The following is an 18,613-nucleotide window of genomic DNA, read 5'->3' on the forward strand; positions in this document are numbered from 1 at the left end:
TTAAACAATGGTCAGTGTCTTACCAGTTACTGTTGGTGTCATGGGTGTAGCCCTCACTATGACTGTGCTCATGGCAGAGGACAGCTGCTCTTGGACGTTGGGGAGGTCTGTGAATTCAGACACTGCAAAAGCATAACTAGGCTCATAGGCTATCTTCTGCAGTTCCCTGCTGTCAGAGCTCCTGCTTCCAATGCCAAACACAACAATGCCCTGCTCTTTGAGGGCAGATGCTGGTGTATCTACGTTGTCAAAAGACCTTCCACCATTCAGCAGTATGAGCATCTGTGGAACACCTTCCAGACGCCTGCTTCCAGAGGAGGCAGTAAAGACGTTGTCCCTGACGTACTGGAGGGCTGCCCCAGTGTTGAGGGGTCTGCCTCCTCTGTGCCTCAGGCCTCTGACCGTGTCCACAATATCGGCTTTTGTGGTGTATGTGTTCAGATTGAAGTGGACCTCTGCATCTCTGCTGTACTGGGCCACTGAGACACGGTCTTTGTTTTCTCCGACATTCAGTCTGGCCACCACTCTCTGAACAAAATCACGCATGGCAGGGAATCCATTCCTTGTGCCATCAGACCCATCCAGAAGGAATACTACATCCCTTCTGGCAGTGTCATCATCAACTGGGGAAGCAAAGACAGACAATATGTCAGATAAACTAGACAGAAATGGTGCGGAACAATCATCAGTGCTGGAGATGTTTTACTACTTTTTCGATGCCCCCTAAACTTGCCTGAAACAAATATGTTTTCCTCTACCACCAGCAAAAGGTCTCATGCCTGTTAACATACCTAACACAGTTGGTGAGTCTGGAGTAACCTCAACAAGCACCGTTTCCATGGAAGAGCGAAGTTTCTCCTGGACACTGGGGAGGTCAGTGAAGTCAGACACAGACACAGCATTACCAGGCTCTTGGGATATCTTTTGCAGTTCTCTGGCATCAGAGCCCCTGGTTCCAATTGCAAAGGTCAAGACTCCCATCTCTTTGAGAGCAGAGGCTGGTGGGTCAACATTGTCAAAGGACCTTCCGCCAATCAGCGCAATTAGTAACTGTGGCACACCTTCCAGGCGCCTGCTTCCAGCGGAAGCGGTGAAGACATTATCTATCAAATACTGGAGAGCTGCTCCAGTGTTGAGGGGTCTTCCACCTTTGTGCCTCATGCCTCTGACAATGTCAAGGATCTCGCTCTTTGTTGTGTATGTGTTCAGATAGAATTGGACAGCTGCATCTCTGCTGTACTGAACCACTGACACACGATCTTTGTTCTCACCCACATTCAGGGTCTCTACTGCTCTCTGGACAAAGTCACGCATTGCTGGGAATCCATTTCTTGTGCCATCAGATCCATCCAGTAAGAACACAACATCCCTTCCGGGAGCACTGCGCTCAACTAGGGAACATGAAATTTACATTACTATGAGGGTTCATGTGTGTGGTGAAATGTGAAACGGAGGTAATTTGACCTGATCACTTCAATTATCTGACCTTTTTCTTTTAAAGTGGTGCAACTACTTGGACTAAGTTCAAACTGAAATAAAACTAAATGTGGACACATTTTTAAATGAAAAGACACCCTGGTGTCTGTTAAACAATGGTCAGTGTCTTACCAGTTACTGTTGGTGTCATGGGTGTAGCCCTCACTATGACTGTGCTCATGGCAGAGGACAGCTGCTCTTGGACGTTGGGGAGGTCTGTGAATTCAGACACTGCAAAAGCATAACTAGGCTCATAGGCTATCTTCTGCAGTTCCCTGCTGTCAGAGCTCCTGCTTCCAATGCCAAACACAACAATGCCCTGCTCTTTGAGGGCAGATGCTGGTGTATCTACGTTGTCAAAAGACCTTCCACCATTCAGCAGTATGAGCATCTGTGGAACACCTTCCAGACGCCTGCTTCCAGAGGAGGCAGTAAAGACGTTGTCCCTGACGTACTGGAGGGCTGCCCCAGTGTTGAGGGGTCTGCCTCCTCTGTGCCTCAGGCCTCTGACCGTGTCCACAATATCGGCTTTTGTGGTGTATGTGTTCAGATTGAAGTGGACCTCTGCATCTCTGCTGTACTGGGCCACTGAGACACGGTCTTTGTTTTCTCCGACATTCAGTCTGGCCACCACTCTCTGAACAAAGTCTATCATAGCTGGGAATCCATTCCTTGTGCCATCAGAACCATCCAGTAGGAACACTACATCCCTTCTGGCAGTTCTTTCATCTACTAGGAGAATCAGAAATCAAAGACAAAATGATTTCAACATACCTTTCTACTAGCTGCAAATTGTATGTCAGTTCGCCGTGCATGTGTTGCTTATGCTAACAAGGATATGGGGTGCACGTTGGGAGCTAACAAAGCAAGTGCTGTCTTACCTTCGACCGTAGGGGTTGTGGGGGTCACTTCAACACTTATGGTGTTGAGAGAGGCAATGAATGTCTGCGGGACATTAGGGAGGTCAGAAAAGTCAGACACAGACTGGGCATAATTAGGATCTGAGGCAATCCTCTGAACCTCTTTGCTAGAATTTCTAGTTCCGATGCCAAAGATCAAAACCCCGTCCGACTTGAGGGCGGAGGCTGGTGTATCGACGTTATCATTAGACCGCCCTCCACTCAACACAATCAGAATCTGAGGAATGCCCTCTTGACGCCTACTTCCAGAGGAGGCAGTAAAGATGTTGTCCCTGACATATTGGAGGGCTGCCCCGGTGTTGAGGGGTCTGCCTCCTCTGTGCCTCAGCCCTCTGACCGTATCAACGATGTCTTCCTTTGTGGTGTGTGTGTTCAGATTTAAGTGCACCTCTGAATCTCTGCTGTATTGGACCACAGACACACGGTCTTTGTTTTCACCAATGTTCAAGTTCTCCACCACTCTCTGAACAAAATCACGCATGGCAGGGAATCCATTCCTTGTGCCATCAGACCCATCCAGAAGGAATACTACATCCCTTCTGGCAGTGTCATCATCAACTGGGGAAGCAAAGACAGACAATATGTCAGATAAACTAGACAGAAATGGTGCGGAACAATCATCAGTGCTGGAGATGTTTTACTACTTTTTCGATGCCCCCTAAACTTGCCTGAAACAAATATGTTTTCCTCTACCACCAGCAAAAGGTCTCATGCCTGTTAACATACCTAACACAGTTGGTGAGTCTGGAGTAACCTCAACAAGCACCGTTTCCATGGAAGAGCGAAGTTTCTCCTGGACACTGGGGAGGTCAGTGAAGTCAGACACAGACACAGCATTACCAGGCTCTTGGGATATCTTTTGCAGTTCTCTGGCATCAGAGCCCCTGGTTCCAATTGCAAAGGTCAAGACTCCCATCTCTTTGAGAGCAGAGGCTGGTGGGTCAACATTGTCAAAGGACCTTCCGCCAATCAGCGCAATTAGTAACTGTGGCACACCTTCCAGGCGCCTGCTTCCAGCGGAAGCGGTGAAGACATTATCTATCAAATACTGGAGAGCTGCTCCAGTGTTGAGGGGTCTTCCACCTTTGTGCCTCATGCCTCTGACAATGTCAAGGATCTCGCTCTTTGTTGTGTATGTGTTCAGATAGAATTGGACAGCTGCATCTCTGCTGTACTGAACCACTGACACACGATCTTTGTTCTCACCCACATTCAGGGTCTCTACTGCTCTCTGGACAAAGTCACGCATTGCTGGGAATCCATTTCTTGTGCCATCAGATCCATCCAGTAAGAACACAACATCCCTTCCGGGAGCACTGCGCTCAACTAGGGAACATGAAATTTACATTACTATGAGGGTTCATGTGTGTGGTGAAATGTGAAACGGAGGTAATTTGACCTGATCACTTCAATTATCTGACCTTTTTCTTTTAAAGTGGTGCAACTACTTGGACTAAGTTCAAACTGAAATAAAACTAAATGTGGACACATTCTTAAATGAAAAGACACCCTGGTGTCTGTTAAACAATGGTCAGTGTCTTACCAGTTACTGTTGGTGTCATGGGTGTAGCCCTCACTATGACTGTGCTCATGGCAGAGGACAGCTGCTCTTGGACGTTGGGGAGGTCTGTGAATTCAGACACTGCAAAAGCATAACTAGGCTCATAGGCTATCTTCTGCAGTTCCCTGCTGTCAGAGCTCCTGCTTCCAATGCCAAACACAACAATGCCCTGCTCTTTGAGGGCAGATGCTGGTGTATCTACGTTGTCAAAAGACCTTCCACCATTCAGCAGTATGAGCATCTGTGGAACACCTTCCAGACGCCTGCTTCCAGAGGAGGCAGTAAAGACGTTGTCCCTGACGTACTGGAGGGCTGCCCCAGTGTTGAGGGGTCTGCCTCCTCTGTGCCTCAGGCCTCTGACCGTGTCCACAATATCGGCTTTTGTGGTGTATGTGTTCAGATTGAAGTGGACCTCTGCATCTCTGCTGTACTGGGCCACTGAGACACGGTCTTTGTTTTCTCCGACATTCAGTCTGGCCACCACTCTCTGAACAAAGTCTATCATAGCTGGGAATCCATTCCTTGTGCCATCAGAACCATCCAGTAGGAACACTACATCCCTTCTGGCAGTTCTTTCATCTACTAGGAGAATCAGAAATCAAAGACAAAATGATTTCAACATACCTTTCTACTAGCTGCAAATTGTATGTCAGTTCGCCGTGCATGTGTTGCTTATGCTAACAAGGATATGGGGTGCACGTTGGGAGCTAACAAAGCAAGTGCTGTCTTACCTTCGACCGTAGGGGTTGTGGGGGTCACTTCAACACTTATGGTGTTGAGAGAGGCAATGAATGTCTGCGGGACATTAGGGAGGTCAGAAAAGTCAGACACAGACTGGGCATAATTAGGATCTGAGGCAATCCTCTGAACCTCTCCGCTAGAATTTCTAGTTCCGATGCCAAAGATCAGAACCCCGTCCGACTTGAGGGCGGAGGCTGGTGTATCGACATTATCATTAGACCGCCCTCCGCTCAACACAATCAGAATCTGAGGGATGCCCTCTTGACGCCTACTTCCAGAGGAGGCAGTAAAGACGTTGTCCCTGACATATTGGAGGGCTGCCCCGGTGTTGAGGGGTCTGCCTCCTCTGTGCCTCAGCCCTCTGACCGTATCAACGATGTCTTCCTTTGTGGTGTGTGTGTTCAGATTGAAGTGCACCTCTGAATCTCTGCTGTATTGGGCCACAGAAACACGGTCTTTGTTTTCACCAATGTTCAAGTTCTCCACCACTCTCTGAACAAAATCACGCATGGCAGGGAATCCATTCCTTGTGCCATCAGACCCATCCAGAAGGAATACTACATCCCTTCTGGCAGTGTTTTCCTCTACTGAGGAAACAAATACAGAAAGGTGTCAGCAAATTGCGTCTGTACACAGGTAAAGTAAAATTGTTGCTATGTCAGATTCAAAGTAGCTCTCTGGATTTTTCTTACCAGGCACTGTTTCCTCTTGTGCTGTTACTTGACTAAGATGTGTCACCAAACTTTGCTGAATGTTGCCAAGATTTGCAAAGTCAGGAACTGAATAAGCGTAATTTTGATCTGAGGAAATGGTTTTAAGTTCAACCGGATTTGCCATTCTTGAGCCAATAGCAAACGTTATAATTCCGTCGTTTTTGAGTGCATTTGCTGGGCCTCTTGGAAAATCTCTCGATCTACCTCCAGCCATTACAATAAGTATCTGAGTGGCACCTTCATCACGTCGACTCCCAGCATTTGGAACAAAGATACTATCCTTCACAAACTGTAGTGCTGTTCCAATGTATTGTGGCCTTCCACCTTTTGGTCTTAGGTTTGTTACATGGTTCAGAAGATCATCTTTCGTCTTGTAAGTATTCAGTTTGAAATTGACCTCAGCATTGTTACTATACTGAACTACAGCAACTTGGTCTTTTCCTTGGTCCACATATAGGGTACCCACAACCTTTGCAACAAAGTCACGTATTGCTGTGAATCTATTCCTAACGTCATCAGATCCATCAAGAAGGAAGACAATATCTCTTTTACCACTGGGTCCTGAAACTAAGATAAACAGTCTCCAGTCAATTTCATTAAACCATGTACAACTTGATATACACTATGAAAACATTTATTGTGTGATTCACTCACCTACACCAGGGCTGACTGTAACTTTGACAGATGCAACGTCTGAAAGCAACTGCTGTCTCACAACACTAAGGTCAGAAATGTCATTCATAAAGTATGCCTCTCCGGGACTGAGAGCCAGGCTCTTCATCTCTGACCTATCTGCCTTATTAACCCCAACAGCGAAGACAACAACTCCAGCAGTTCTCAGATGATCTGATGGAATTAGGACATCATCTTCCGATTTTCTCCCGCTCAACAGAATTAATATCTGGGGGACACCTTCTTGGGCTCTGCTCCCAGAGGAGGCAATGAACACATTGTTTTTCACATATTCAAGGGCACCTCCAGTGTTAGTGGTCCTCCCTCCTTTGAGCCTGAAATGGCTTATATGATTCAAGATATCTCTTTCTGATGAATACGTATTTAGGAGAAAGTCAGCAGTGGGTTCATCGCTGTACTGAATTAAAGCAACTTGTGCTCTGCTGGGCCCAATTTCTATTTGTTTAACAAACTGTCTGACAAAGTCCTGAATTTGTTTTACGCTTCTTAGCATTTCATCAGATCCATCAAGGAGAAAAACAATGTCAGCATTTTGGAGATCTATTTTCAATAGATCTGAATCGTCTGAAATGGATACAAACAAACATTACAAGAACAATATATATATGCACGGATGATGCTGTGTTTGTGTATGACTACATATTCTACTTAACATGTAACATTAACATGCAAAGTGTAAAGATCTAATTTTGATTCTTACCCACAACAGTTGTAAATTCTGTTGTTTCATGAGAACCACTCATGACGGCTTCCAAAGATGAATGTATGCTGTTGAGATTTTTGAAGTCGGTGACAGAAAACGAATACGCTGGTGTAAAGGAGATGGTCTGTAATTCCAGCGTGTCACCATTCTTTGTTCCAATGCTAATGGTCCTTATACCATTGTCCCTGAGTGACTTTGCTGGATTCCTAACATCATCACTTGATCTTCCACCACTGAAGACAAACAGGTATTGAGGCACACCTTCTCCATGTCTGCCACCAACAGAAGCAGCAAAGACACTTTTTCCAACAAACCCCAATGCTTTGCCAGTGTTGAGGGGTCTTCCCAACTTATGCCTCATCGTTCTTATGATGTTCAGCACATCGCTCTTTGAGGAATATGAATTCAAATAGAAATTGGCTGTGGCATCTCGGCTGTATTGAACAACTGCCACCTGGTCCATGTTTGCCTCGAGAGTCAAGCTCTCAACTATTGTTTCAATAAAGCCACGTATGCCCTCAAAGCCATTTCTAGAGTCATATGACCCGTCAATAAGAAATACTACATCCTTTTTATCAGTACCTGCAACGAAGACAAAGAATTGCCGAAGTAAACAAATGGTCCCTGTCAGCTTTAATTACAGTCCGGGCAGTTCACATTAAATTAAAATGCAAATGATTCAATAAAATGATATTCAATCAAAGCAGCGATGAAAATAATTTAAAGAATAAAGCCTTTAAGCCATCCTTTATGGAACAGGATTCAGAGAACATCTTACCAAATGATTGTGTGGGAGCGGTTGGTTGTGTTTGGTATGAAGCCTCCTTTAACAATGACAACACATCCTGCTGAGCAGATGGCAGGTCCTCATAGTCGGTGACAGAGAGGGCATAATTAGGCTCATGAGATATGGTCTGTAGCTCTAATGTGTCTGCATCGGCCGTACCAATGCCAATTGAGATGACACCAAGCTCTTTCAACTCTCTGACAGGGATCAGTATGTCATCTCCAGATCTTCCACCACTCAGCAGCACCAGTATCTGTGGAACCCCCTCAAGATGTCTGCTTCCAGAAAGAGGGGTTAAAACTCCATCCTTCACATACTGGAGAGCCACTCCAATATTCAGAGGATAACCTCCTTTGTGACTTAGAACACTTATTGCTTCGAGGACATCGTCTTTCTTTGAGTATGATTTCAAATTGAAATTGGTTTCTGCTGTGTCACTGTACTGAACCACAGACACACGATCTTTGCCTGTGTCAACATTCAGGTTTGCTACTATTCTCTGCACAAAGTCTTTAATGTCAGGGAATCTTCTCCGGGAATCATCAGAACCATCAAGTAAAAACACTATATCTCTTCTGTTGTTATCTGTGGCAATACAAACAGTCATACCAAAGGATTACTGATGGAAGATTTTCATGATGTCAATATGCTGTATGTACTATACACAGGCAGTGGTTTCCAACCTTTGTTCCCTGGAGCAACCCCCCCCCCCCCCCCTTTATCTGACAAAAGCTGAGGCCCCATGCACGCACGCACACACACACACACACACACACACACACACACACACACACACACACACACAAACACAACACACAACACACAACACACAACACACAACACACACACACAACACACAACACACAACACACACACACACACACACACACACAAAACATGTGTTTTTCAGATAAGTTATCCTCCTCAGCCCTATGCAGACAAGGTCCACCCAGACCCTAGGTTGGGAAGCACTGCATGTGATAGTTATGGTCTTACCATAATTTGATGGCATGCTTGAAGGCAGTTCGGCGTTCTCAATGGCAGAGAATATTTGCTGTTGAAGGCCTGAGAGATCATTTATGTTTGAGGCAAAGAAAGCTTGACTGGGCTCATGTGAAATAGTTTGAAGCTCCAGTGTGTCGGCATTCCTTAGTCCCACCACAAATGCCATCACACCAGTTCCTTTTAGATTTGTAACAGCATTTCTGACATCATCGCTGGACCGCCCTCCAGTCAACAGAATCAGAATCTGAGGGACTCCCTCATGACGCCTACTTCCAGAGGAGGCAGTAAAGATGTTGTCACTGACATACTGTAGGGCTGCCCCGGTGTTGAGGGGTCTGCCTCCTTTATGTCTCAGACCCTGTATAGTGTTAACAACCTCCTGTTGTGTGTTGTAGGTGTTCAGATAGAACTGGACAGCTGGATCTCTGCTGTACTGAACCACTGAGACACGATCTTTGTTCTCATTCACATTGAGTTTCTCCACCACTCTCTGAACAAACTCAACCATTGGCTCAAATGCATTCTGCATTTCATCAGAGCTATCCAGTAAAAACACAATATCCCGTCCAACAGATTCAGCTTTATCTATGGATGCTTTTATAAAGAGAAGAATAACTCTCAGTTAGAGTTGTAAATTGACTCTTTAAATATTGATTGTTCATAAACAACAACAACAAAGACACTGAATGAGGCCGATATCAGGAAACATCGTCACACATCAATCAATCAATCAAAGGTGAGAATGACAGAATAAAAGAAAAAAATATCTTACCTAACACATTCTGTGCTTTATGTCTTGGCTGACGAGGCACTCTTTTCACAAAGGACACAAGTTGTTGCTGGATGCTCCCAAGTTCATCAAACCGAGGGACAGAGAATGAATAGGCAGGGGTATGTGCAATCATTTGTAGTTCTAATAAGTCTGCACTCCTTGGCCCTACACTGAATGGAACAATGTGATCCTGTTTAAGAGCTGCAGCAGCACGTGCAACATCATCCTGTGATCTCCCTCCACTCAAAAGAATCAATATCTGGGGGACACCTTCTTGGCGCCGACTCCCCAAGGAGTCAGCAAACACATTATTCCTCACATAGTTGAGAGCTTCTCCAGTGTTACGGAGTCTGCCCCCTTTATGCTGTAGCTGTTGGATGGAGCTAAGAAGGTCTTGTTTTTCCATGTATGTGTTGAGATTGAAATGGGTCTGTGGCTCTCTGCTGTACTGGACTACAGAGACACGGTCCTTGCTCTCTCCAACACTTAGTGTTTCTACCACTTTTTGGACAAAATCACGCATCGCTGAGAATCCATTCCTAGTGTCATCTGACCCATCCAATAGAAACACTATGTCTCTTTGTGTAGCATCTAATTCAACTAGAAAAAAATGGAAAGCACCTGTTTAGGAACCATTCAAGCATTACGATGATAACATACTTTATCTTCCAACTACTAACTACTAAATACATTCATTATTCAGCAATGAGATACACAATAGTATATTATGCTTGTTTTAACGTCAAACCACATGCTTATACAACATTATTCATACCAGTTCATGCAAAGAAAATGGCAATACAATGGCAGAATATTTCAAAACAGTTTGAGATAAAGACGTGTTTGAAACACTTGAAATTAGCTATGAGATAAAGAAAAACACCCCTTCTCCACAATTAAAGGGGGACAAAGAGGAGATATATGAGACAAAAGAGAACCTATACTAGAGCAACTGGCAATATTCAGTCAATGATATGATTATCATTGGCTCAAGGAAGAGCGTATGATTAAAGTGCGGGAACATTCGTTGATGTCAAGCATTCAAGAGAGGATCTCCAATGCAGAAGAAGAAATGGCCAAAAGGAATGCAAACACAACAATAAACTTGTGTCCGCACATGCATGAAGCAGTTTGAGGACAATGAAACTCATCGAAGTGATGTTCTTCCAAAGGATGATGCCGTTTCATTAAAACCCATCAAACTTTAAGTTATCTATAGTATAAATGCATGGCATCTCAGGAGGTCATCTTGATTCTCAGTCTTGAATCAATGACATGTCTTACCTATAATGGTGGGGGGTTCAATTCCCATTTTTGACTGGACAAATGCAAGGATCTCTGGCTGTATAGACAAGAGTTCACCAAAGACAGGCAGGCTGAAAAGAAATCTGGAGGAGTGGGCAATTTTCAGAAGCTCTTCCTCTTTGGCGTTCTTCATTCCAATGGCAAAAGAAAGAACCCCAAGATGTTTCAGGCTGGATGCAGTGTCTGTGACATCATCACTGGACTCCCCGCCAGTCAGCAAAAACAGAACCTGAGGAACGCCCTCTAGGCGTCTGCTCCCAGATGAAGTGGAAAACACATAGTCTCTGACGAAATGAAGAGCAGCTCCGGTGTTCCGTAGACTTCCTCCTTTGTGGCGCAGGCTTCTCACGGCATAGACGATAGCCTTTTTTGATTGGTGAGTAGTAAAGTTGAAGTAAGCTGTGGCACGGTCACTGTAATGCACCACAGCTACTCTGACATTGTCCCCATCTATTTCTAGCTCTTCTACCATTCTTCTGATGAACTCTCGCATGGCTGGCAATCCATTTCTGGAGTCGTCTGAACCATCAAGGAGAAACACTATGTCCCTTTTGGTGCCATCTGTATCAACTATGTGATAGATAGAAATGGACCGTGGTTTAAGACTTAAATACATTTTGGAGAACATTTTAGAAAGAAGAACGTATTTGACAATGCTCATGCATATATATCAGCATGAGTAACAAGCTGGAAAATTGAGGGTTGGTTCTATTGCTCCAAGCCACTGTTCTGAAAGAATAATTACTAACAGAACTAGTAAGGAACCATCTTTTCATCAAAAAAAGATGTCAGGAGAGGCATTTTTCATCCACCAATGGTCAAATGAAAAATAAATATGTGGAAATGATGGAAACATCATAGTAATACAAGAAAGAAAGACAGACAAATGAGAAACAAAATGGGAAGGAAGTAAAATAATACACAAGAAACTTTGATTAATCTGCAAATTCATGCTGGCTATTCTGGAGGGAAAGAACAGAGCACAGCTCTTTGAAAGAGAACAATATTGTATGCCACGTATTCAGCATATTTGTATTGACATTCTTACCTATTAAATCAGGGACTGCAGAGTCCACAGGTTCCTCTGTGTCTTTTGACATGCTGAGTGTAGCTACAAGTTGTGACTGGATTGAGGACAACTGAGAGAAATCAGTGACTTTATATGCAAAACCAGTGTTGAAACCAATCATTTCCATCTCTGAGAGACTGGCATTTCCCACTCCAACCCCAATGGAGACAATTTCACGTTCCTTAAGAGCCGCAGCTGGCCCTTTAACATCATCTCTGGACTGCTTGCTACTTAGAAGAATCAGCATCTGAGGCACACCTTGTAGTCTTCTACTCCCGGTGGAGGTGGTAAAGACATTGTGCCTCACAAACTGAAGAGCTGCCCCAGTGTTGAGGCTCCTTCCACCCTTGTGCCTCATATTATTTATGGCATTGATAATGGCATCCTTTGTTTTGTGAGAGCTCAGATAAAAATTGGCCTCTGGCTTTTCAGCATATTGAACCAAAGAGACCCTGTCTCTGTTCTCACCCACAGACAGCCTCTCAACTATACTCTTAACAAAGGCTTGTAATGCTGGGAAGCCATCTCTTGTGCCATCAGAACCATCCAGCAGGAACACAACATCTCTTTTTACATCTGTTTCACCATGGACTAAGACACAACAAACAAAGGGCATTGTTGTGATACACTTGATCTTGGTACAGCGCCAAGAGTGAAGCATCAGGTAAAACATTGGATTTAAGACGGACAACACAAACACAGATTGTGCTTACCTTGATCTATGACAGTCTGTAGCTGATCCTTGGGAAGGCTCACATAGGTATTGAGCTGCTGTTGGACATCGCCGAGCTCACTGAACTCCTTCACATTGAAGGCAAAGGAGGGGTTGTGGGAAATGTCCTGAATCTGCTTCGGGTCTGCGTCCTTCACACCAACACCAAATGGCACCACTCCATCTGTCTTCAGGGCACCAGCAGGTTCCTTCACACTATCCCTTGACCTGCCTCCAGTCAGAACAATCAAAAATTGGGGAACATTTTGTCCGGCCCGACTGCCATACTGCTCAGACAAGATAGTGTCCTTCATGAAGTTCAGGGCAGCTCCTGTGTTTAGGCTTCTCCCCCCAGCCAGTTGTAAACCATTGACAGCTCTGAGCACCTCATCTTTGGTTTGATGGGTGTTGAGGTAGAAATTGGGAGTTGGCCTTTCACTGTGTTGGACAACTGAAATTCGCACTCTGTCCATTCCAATATCAAGTGGCTCAATGACTCTGGTGATAAAATCCCGGATGTAGGGGAAATCAGCACGAACATTGTCCCTGCCATCAATCAGGAAGGCAACGTCCCTCTCACCTCCTGTGACAACTGAAAGAAAAGGAGTTGCACATAGTGACAAGTTCATAACTATTCATATTCAGCACATTGTGATCTGAGGTTTAAATCATTACAAAATCCTCATTTATTTACAATAAAAGTAAACTCACCTTCTTCAATTTCATGTTCACTACCACCTTGTTCTGTGTCACCAACAACTGTTATCAGTGGTGTATAGATTTGGGTAGCAACATCTGGCAAGTTATAGAAGCTGCTTTCATGGTAAGCCAAGTTTGGAACGAAAGCCACTGAACTCAGCAAGTCGGGATCTGCCTGTCCAGAACTGACTGTGAAGGTCAGAACTCCAGCCAAAGCGGCTTTGTCTGCAACACTCTTTACTTGATCATGGGCCGGGCCACCAGTGATCAGAATCAGCACCTGCTGGACACCCTGCCTCTTCCGTGACCCAGCAGCACGCTGGAACATGTTGGTCAGGGCGTAATCCATGGCAGCTCCAGTGTTCACGATTGAGCCTCCAGACAGCCTGAGATTATTGATACCATCCAGCACTTCTTGCTTAGTACGGTGGGTGTTCAGATAGAATTCAATCCTTGGACGCTCAGCAAATTGCATGAGGCCAATCTGAACTCTGTCAGGATTCACCTCTAACTGGTTAACCACTCTGTTCATGAAGTCCTTCACGTATGGCAGGTTGCCGCTTCCCACATAGCTGGAGCCGTCAACAAGGAACACAATGTCACGGACGACTCTTTGAGTCTGTACTGTTGTAATCTCCACCACTGAAAACACAAAGAACAAAACAAATCTTCAATTATCACTCTCCTCAGATTTTTTTGTTATTTTCTTCCGGGATATCCTGTAACTTCCATCAATGTGTTTACAACACATACCATCTGGATTTAGATGGGCGCTGATAATCTTTCAGTCTGTCTTCACAATAATAAAAGCACAAAACTCTGACACCGATGACTCAAATGACTCATTGATTCAATTAAGAAATGTTAGATGTAGGATAGTTTCATGTAGCCTATACTGAAACGTTCTGGGGAAATCTAATTCGATATAGGGCATAGCAGTGGCGGCCATTTTGTGGTGCCATAGATAGGAAACCCATTCATTTTCCCCATAGAGATTTCCGAAAATATTTTTATGAATTATTTTAAGCCTGGAATCAAGCTATCCAGGCTCCTGGTGAATCATGACCATAAAACATTTGATTCTGTGTCAAACAATATTTGAAAACCACAAAAAATGGGTATTTATTAATATAGTATATAATATAATTAAATATTCAAATATGTTTTCACACAGAATCAAATATTTTGTAGTCATGATTCACCAGGAGCCTGGATGGCTTGGTTCCAGGCTTAAAATAATTTATATAAATATTTTCGGAAATCTGTATGGGAAAAAATGAATGGGTTTTCTACAGTATCTGTGGAACCACAAAATGGCCGCCCTATAGGGACTAGAACAGCAGAGACGCTAACAAATCTATGCTTACTGCTTTGTCCTGCTACCATCGAAAGGATCGCCCCAAAGTCGTTGCACTGGTTCTGCAATGCAATTATTTCTTTCATCTCTTAGTTGTTTCAACCCAATTTTAGCCCCTACATTGAATTTAGATGTCACCAGACATATCAGTAGGCGGAGATCTCCAATCATCTTGCTACATGAGAGACAGATATCAAATCAACCTCTTGTGTGACTACACAGTAAAATCTTTAGTGTTAATTTAACTCCAAAGAGTGTACAACTGGAACCAAATGGACATGTGTGTACACTCATCAGAGTTGAATGACTGTCTAGAGAAGCCACACAGCATGTTTTTAGAGAGTAGTTGGCGCATTACCTGGCTCTGTGGGTCCTTCTGTCACCACCACACCTGTCAGAGTGGAGAGTGGTGAAATAATCATCTTGGGGTTGCGAAGCAGCATGCGGAAGTCCTTCAGCATGAAGACTAAGTTCTCATCGAAGGCAATCCGTTTCAGTTCCTGCTCATCAGCAGACTTAGAACCTGCAGCCAGGGTCAGAACCCCCATGCGTTGGAGGGCCTCGGCAGGCTGGTCCACACTGTCACTGGATTTTTTGCTGGTCAGCAGCAGCACGAGCTGGGGCACACCCTGCTGAATACGGCTGCCCTTGTCAGCTCGAAGCATGTTGGTTCTCACAAAGTCCAAGGCAGCACCGATGTTCACTGTCTGGCCGGGTCTGGGCTTGATTCTGCCCAAAGCCGCAGTAACTTCTTCTTTGGAGCCATAGGTGTTCAAGTCCATCTCCAGTCGAGGGGCATTACTGAACTGAGTAACACCCACTTGCACCTCATCCGGTCCGATTGGCATGGTATCAACAAACCTCTTGATGAACTCTCGCATGGAGTTAATGATTGTGGCGCCCATCGTACTGTCAATGAGGAAAATGATGTCTCGCTTTCCAACTTCCAACGCTGAAAGATAAAATAAAGTTGCATCAATGCTGGAATTACAGCAATAGAAAATAAAATACAATTACTTCGTGTGACATCTGTTGGCCCTAAAAAAAATAACAATAGATAAAAGTCAGGAAAAAAGATTCTATGATAATCAAATGTATAAAACATTATTGATACATAATAACAAAATGTAGTTTGAAGAGAAAGGACATAATTCATTAAATAGATTCAACAGTATAATTCAAAAAATAAAATTAATTATTTATAATGGGAATAATTGAATTTGAATTTTAACATTTAAAAAAATAAATGTTTTTTGATGGCTGAAATAATGAGTGTGAAATGTGAAACCAAATAATACACAATTTGGGTTCCAGGATGAAGCAAAATGATAACAAGAAAGGAAAGCAAGGATCTTAAAGGTCTTTACACATCAGGAGCGACGCACATACAGTATAGAATTATCCGAAAATATATTAATGAATTAATTATCTGCGATTATTTCACATCAGATTATTCATATAGTTGATGCCGCATTCATACAGGTTGATGCCTTTATTCGCTGTGTAAAATCGACCATGTTAAAAAAAATAATGTTACTAATCGCTGCTTAATATTCGCGTTTTGTGTGGATCTACTCCTCATGACACAAACAACAGTTTGAATTCATGTGAATTAGTCCACTAAATAAAAACTCCCTGTGTGTATGGACCTTAATATAAACAATTCTTACCTGGCACATTACAAGATTCATAATAACCTCTTTCTCAAGCTTTATGTTTTGCAAGAAGCCCCATTCCACCACCAACTCCCACCCCTTTGCAGAAAAGTTACATACCTTCTGTGAACTCATTCTGAACGACAATGGTGCGCTGGGCCACCCCGTTAATGTATGGGAGCAGCTGGTCACCCATACCTGCCACTGCTCTGAAATCGGGGGCTGACAGAACAAAGCTCTTATCTGTTGCAACTGTCTCCAGATCAGCGGTGGCAGAGCTACCGACCACCACACCAAACGTCAGAACGTTGGCTTGCTTAAGGGCCCTGTCACCTGCACCGGTATCATCGGTGGATGGCCCAGCACTGATTACCACCACGGCCTGGGGCACGCCCTCCTCCGCCCTGCCCCCGGCTGTCTGGCTCAACAGGCTCTCAGCCACCTCCTCCAAGGCCGCGCCCAGGTTTGACTCGTCGCCCCCCGAAAAAGTGAGGCCTTTCAGAGCGCTCAGGACGGCGGCTTTGGTGTCATAGCTATTTAGATAGAACTGAACCTCTGGGTCGTTGCTGTACAGGACCAGGGACACCCGAATAGTGTCCCTGCCCACATCAAGGCCCTCAACGAGTCTCAAAGCCAAATCACGCACACGGGGGAAGTTTGCAGCTCCAACGTTCTGTGATGCATCGATTAAGAGTACTAGGTCGGCTGATTCTTGTGCTTTAAAGGGAGAGAGAGAGAGAGAGAGAGACAAAACAAAACAAAATGCAACATGTGAAAGCGTTAAAACAGTGAGAAAGAAGGAAACAAGACAACGTGCTAGCACTTCTTTGCATGTGTAAATTAACATACATAGTGAACACAATTTGTCATAAAAAACATCACAAAAGCACATTATACTGCATGTAGGCTGAACCAAGGAGTGATGAAGTTATTCTCTAAGTTAACCACCTTATATATTTTGATGTACGTCAAATAATTAAAATAGACAATCTACAAGCTCAGAAGGCATCAGCGTTGTGAGTTTGTAGATCTGCTATTTCTTCACCTATATTTGCTGAATGTTCACCTATTATAACAGAACCCTAGTGTCTCAGAAGATTGATTTGTGTGTTTAAGAGTACTATCTACATGTGGTAGAGTTGAACTTTGAATTTGAGTTTGAATAAGAAAACATGTAATGTGTTCCTGTGAAATAAACAATACTGGTTATAAATACAATTGTACATGTATGGGTATCTATATGGAAATAGAATCATTCTAATGTAGTGTAGTTTTGAGTAAAACACGATGGCCTATGGATTAGGTCTGCTATTCATATTAATATTTTATACACATAACTACTGTATAATCTGTACATAACTTGTACTGTATGTCCCTTGCACTATCTCCATTGAGTTCAGCCACTCCATGCAGACTCATGTTACAGACCTCAGGTACATTGACCAGTCATGGCACTGTGGTCCATCCTTGCTGCTTCGCAGTTTCCTACTTTGTATTCCAAGTCCAAATGCAGAGGGAGAGCGAGTGCATGCCGCTGCCGGAAAATGCACTCACTCCTTCTGCAAATACAGCAAAATTCGGAGTCTAAATTGAACTCAGGATTTTGCTGTGAATTGACGGATTAATGGAAGAGTTCATTATTACTGATCATTCAAATTAATTTGGATTTGTATGCACTATGCCAACAATATAACTAACACAATGAATGCTTAACTTAATATTAATCAAGATCTTTTGATTACTATCAATCTTTATCAGTATGGTAGTTTTAGTTTATTATATGTCTCACTCCTATTTAACTTTTATATATATATATGTATAATATATTAAATGGATTTCCTAAATCATCTCTGCAGCAGGCCAAGGATGGATCCAGGAAGTTTCATCACTGTTCCAGTTATAGAACATTGCACATATTTAACACAGTTTTAGAGAACTGATGAAGACACACACAAGACACAAGCAGTGGTGGGTGGTTAGCTATTGTTAAAAGCTCGCTGCCTTAATGTGAAACGTTCGTCCTTGAAGGACCAGGCATCACTGACACCTGGTTCTCTACTCATGAGATTTGGTAGAAATGACTGTGTGTGTGTGTGTGTGTGTGTGTGTGTGTGTGTGTGTGTGTGTGTGTGTGTGTGTGTGTGTGTGTGTGTGTGCGCGCGCGTGTGCACGTGTGTGTGTGTGTGTGTGTGTGTGTGTGTTTGCGTGCGCGTGCGTGCATACGTGCGTGTGTGTGTGTGTGTGTGTCTGTGTGTTTATATACACATATCTGAGTTATAAGCCATTCATTTGAAATCGTAGAAGTTATTAACTTCTAATCTTATTTAAAAATGCTGGCTTGTAACTAATACGGCTTACTGTTTATTTTGCCAATACAGCAATACAGTAATTATTGTAATAAAAAGCGTTGGACTTTTCACATGACTTAGATGATCTCAGGTCATG

General features: G+C 43.6%; 4 protein-coding genes across 4 annotated transcripts in view; all 4 read right to left on the reverse strand.

Annotated features, from left to right (window-relative positions):
* LOC311065154 (collagen alpha-3(VI) chain-like) lies at positions 1-3,738 on the reverse strand (the record flags this gene model as incomplete). The annotated part of the gene is made up of 5 exons (XM_084085371.1): positions 1-623; positions 792-1,406; positions 1,609-2,208; positions 2,358-2,954; positions 3,123-3,738. Coding segments are annotated over 5 exons (3,051 nt in total), but the record flags the coding sequence as incomplete, so codon positions are not given.
* col6a3 (collagen, type VI, alpha 3) overlaps positions 1-18,613 on the reverse strand; it is a 99,698-nt gene that overhangs the window by 62,170 nt on the left and 18,915 nt on the right. Inside the window, exons 4-7 of the mRNA XM_084085304.1 lie at positions 16,289-16,885; positions 14,872-15,465; positions 13,169-13,798; positions 12,459-13,049 (exon numbers count right to left, since the gene is read on the reverse strand). Of these exons, the coding sequence (XP_083941430.1) occupies positions 12,459-13,049; positions 13,169-13,798; positions 14,872-15,465; positions 16,289-16,885 (2,412 nt within the window). The remainder of the gene's footprint in view (positions 1-12,458; positions 13,050-13,168; positions 13,799-14,871; positions 15,466-16,288; positions 16,886-18,613) is intronic.
* On the reverse strand, positions 3,917-5,208 carry LOC311065155 (collagen alpha-3(VI) chain-like; the record flags this gene model as incomplete). The annotated part of the gene is made up of 2 exons (XM_084085372.1): positions 3,917-4,539; positions 4,689-5,208. 2 exons carry the CDS (start codon positions 5,206-5,208, stop codon positions 3,917-3,919), a joined length of 1,143 nt encoding a protein of 380 aa, XP_083941498.1.
* On the reverse strand, positions 6,058-12,103 carry LOC311065156 (collagen alpha-3(VI) chain-like; the record flags this gene model as incomplete). The annotated part of the gene is made up of 7 exons (XM_084085373.1): positions 6,058-6,668; positions 6,805-7,389; positions 7,586-8,179; positions 8,591-9,193; positions 9,372-9,971; positions 10,656-11,246; positions 11,725-12,103. 7 exons carry the CDS (start codon positions 12,101-12,103, stop codon positions 6,058-6,060), a joined length of 3,963 nt encoding a protein of 1,320 aa, XP_083941499.1.

Source organism: Gymnoscopelus microlampas (assembly GCF_963454915.1).
Source record: "Gymnoscopelus microlampas genome assembly, chromosome: 17".
NCBI lineage: Eukaryota > Metazoa > Chordata > Actinopteri > Myctophiformes > Myctophidae > Gymnoscopelus > Gymnoscopelus microlampas.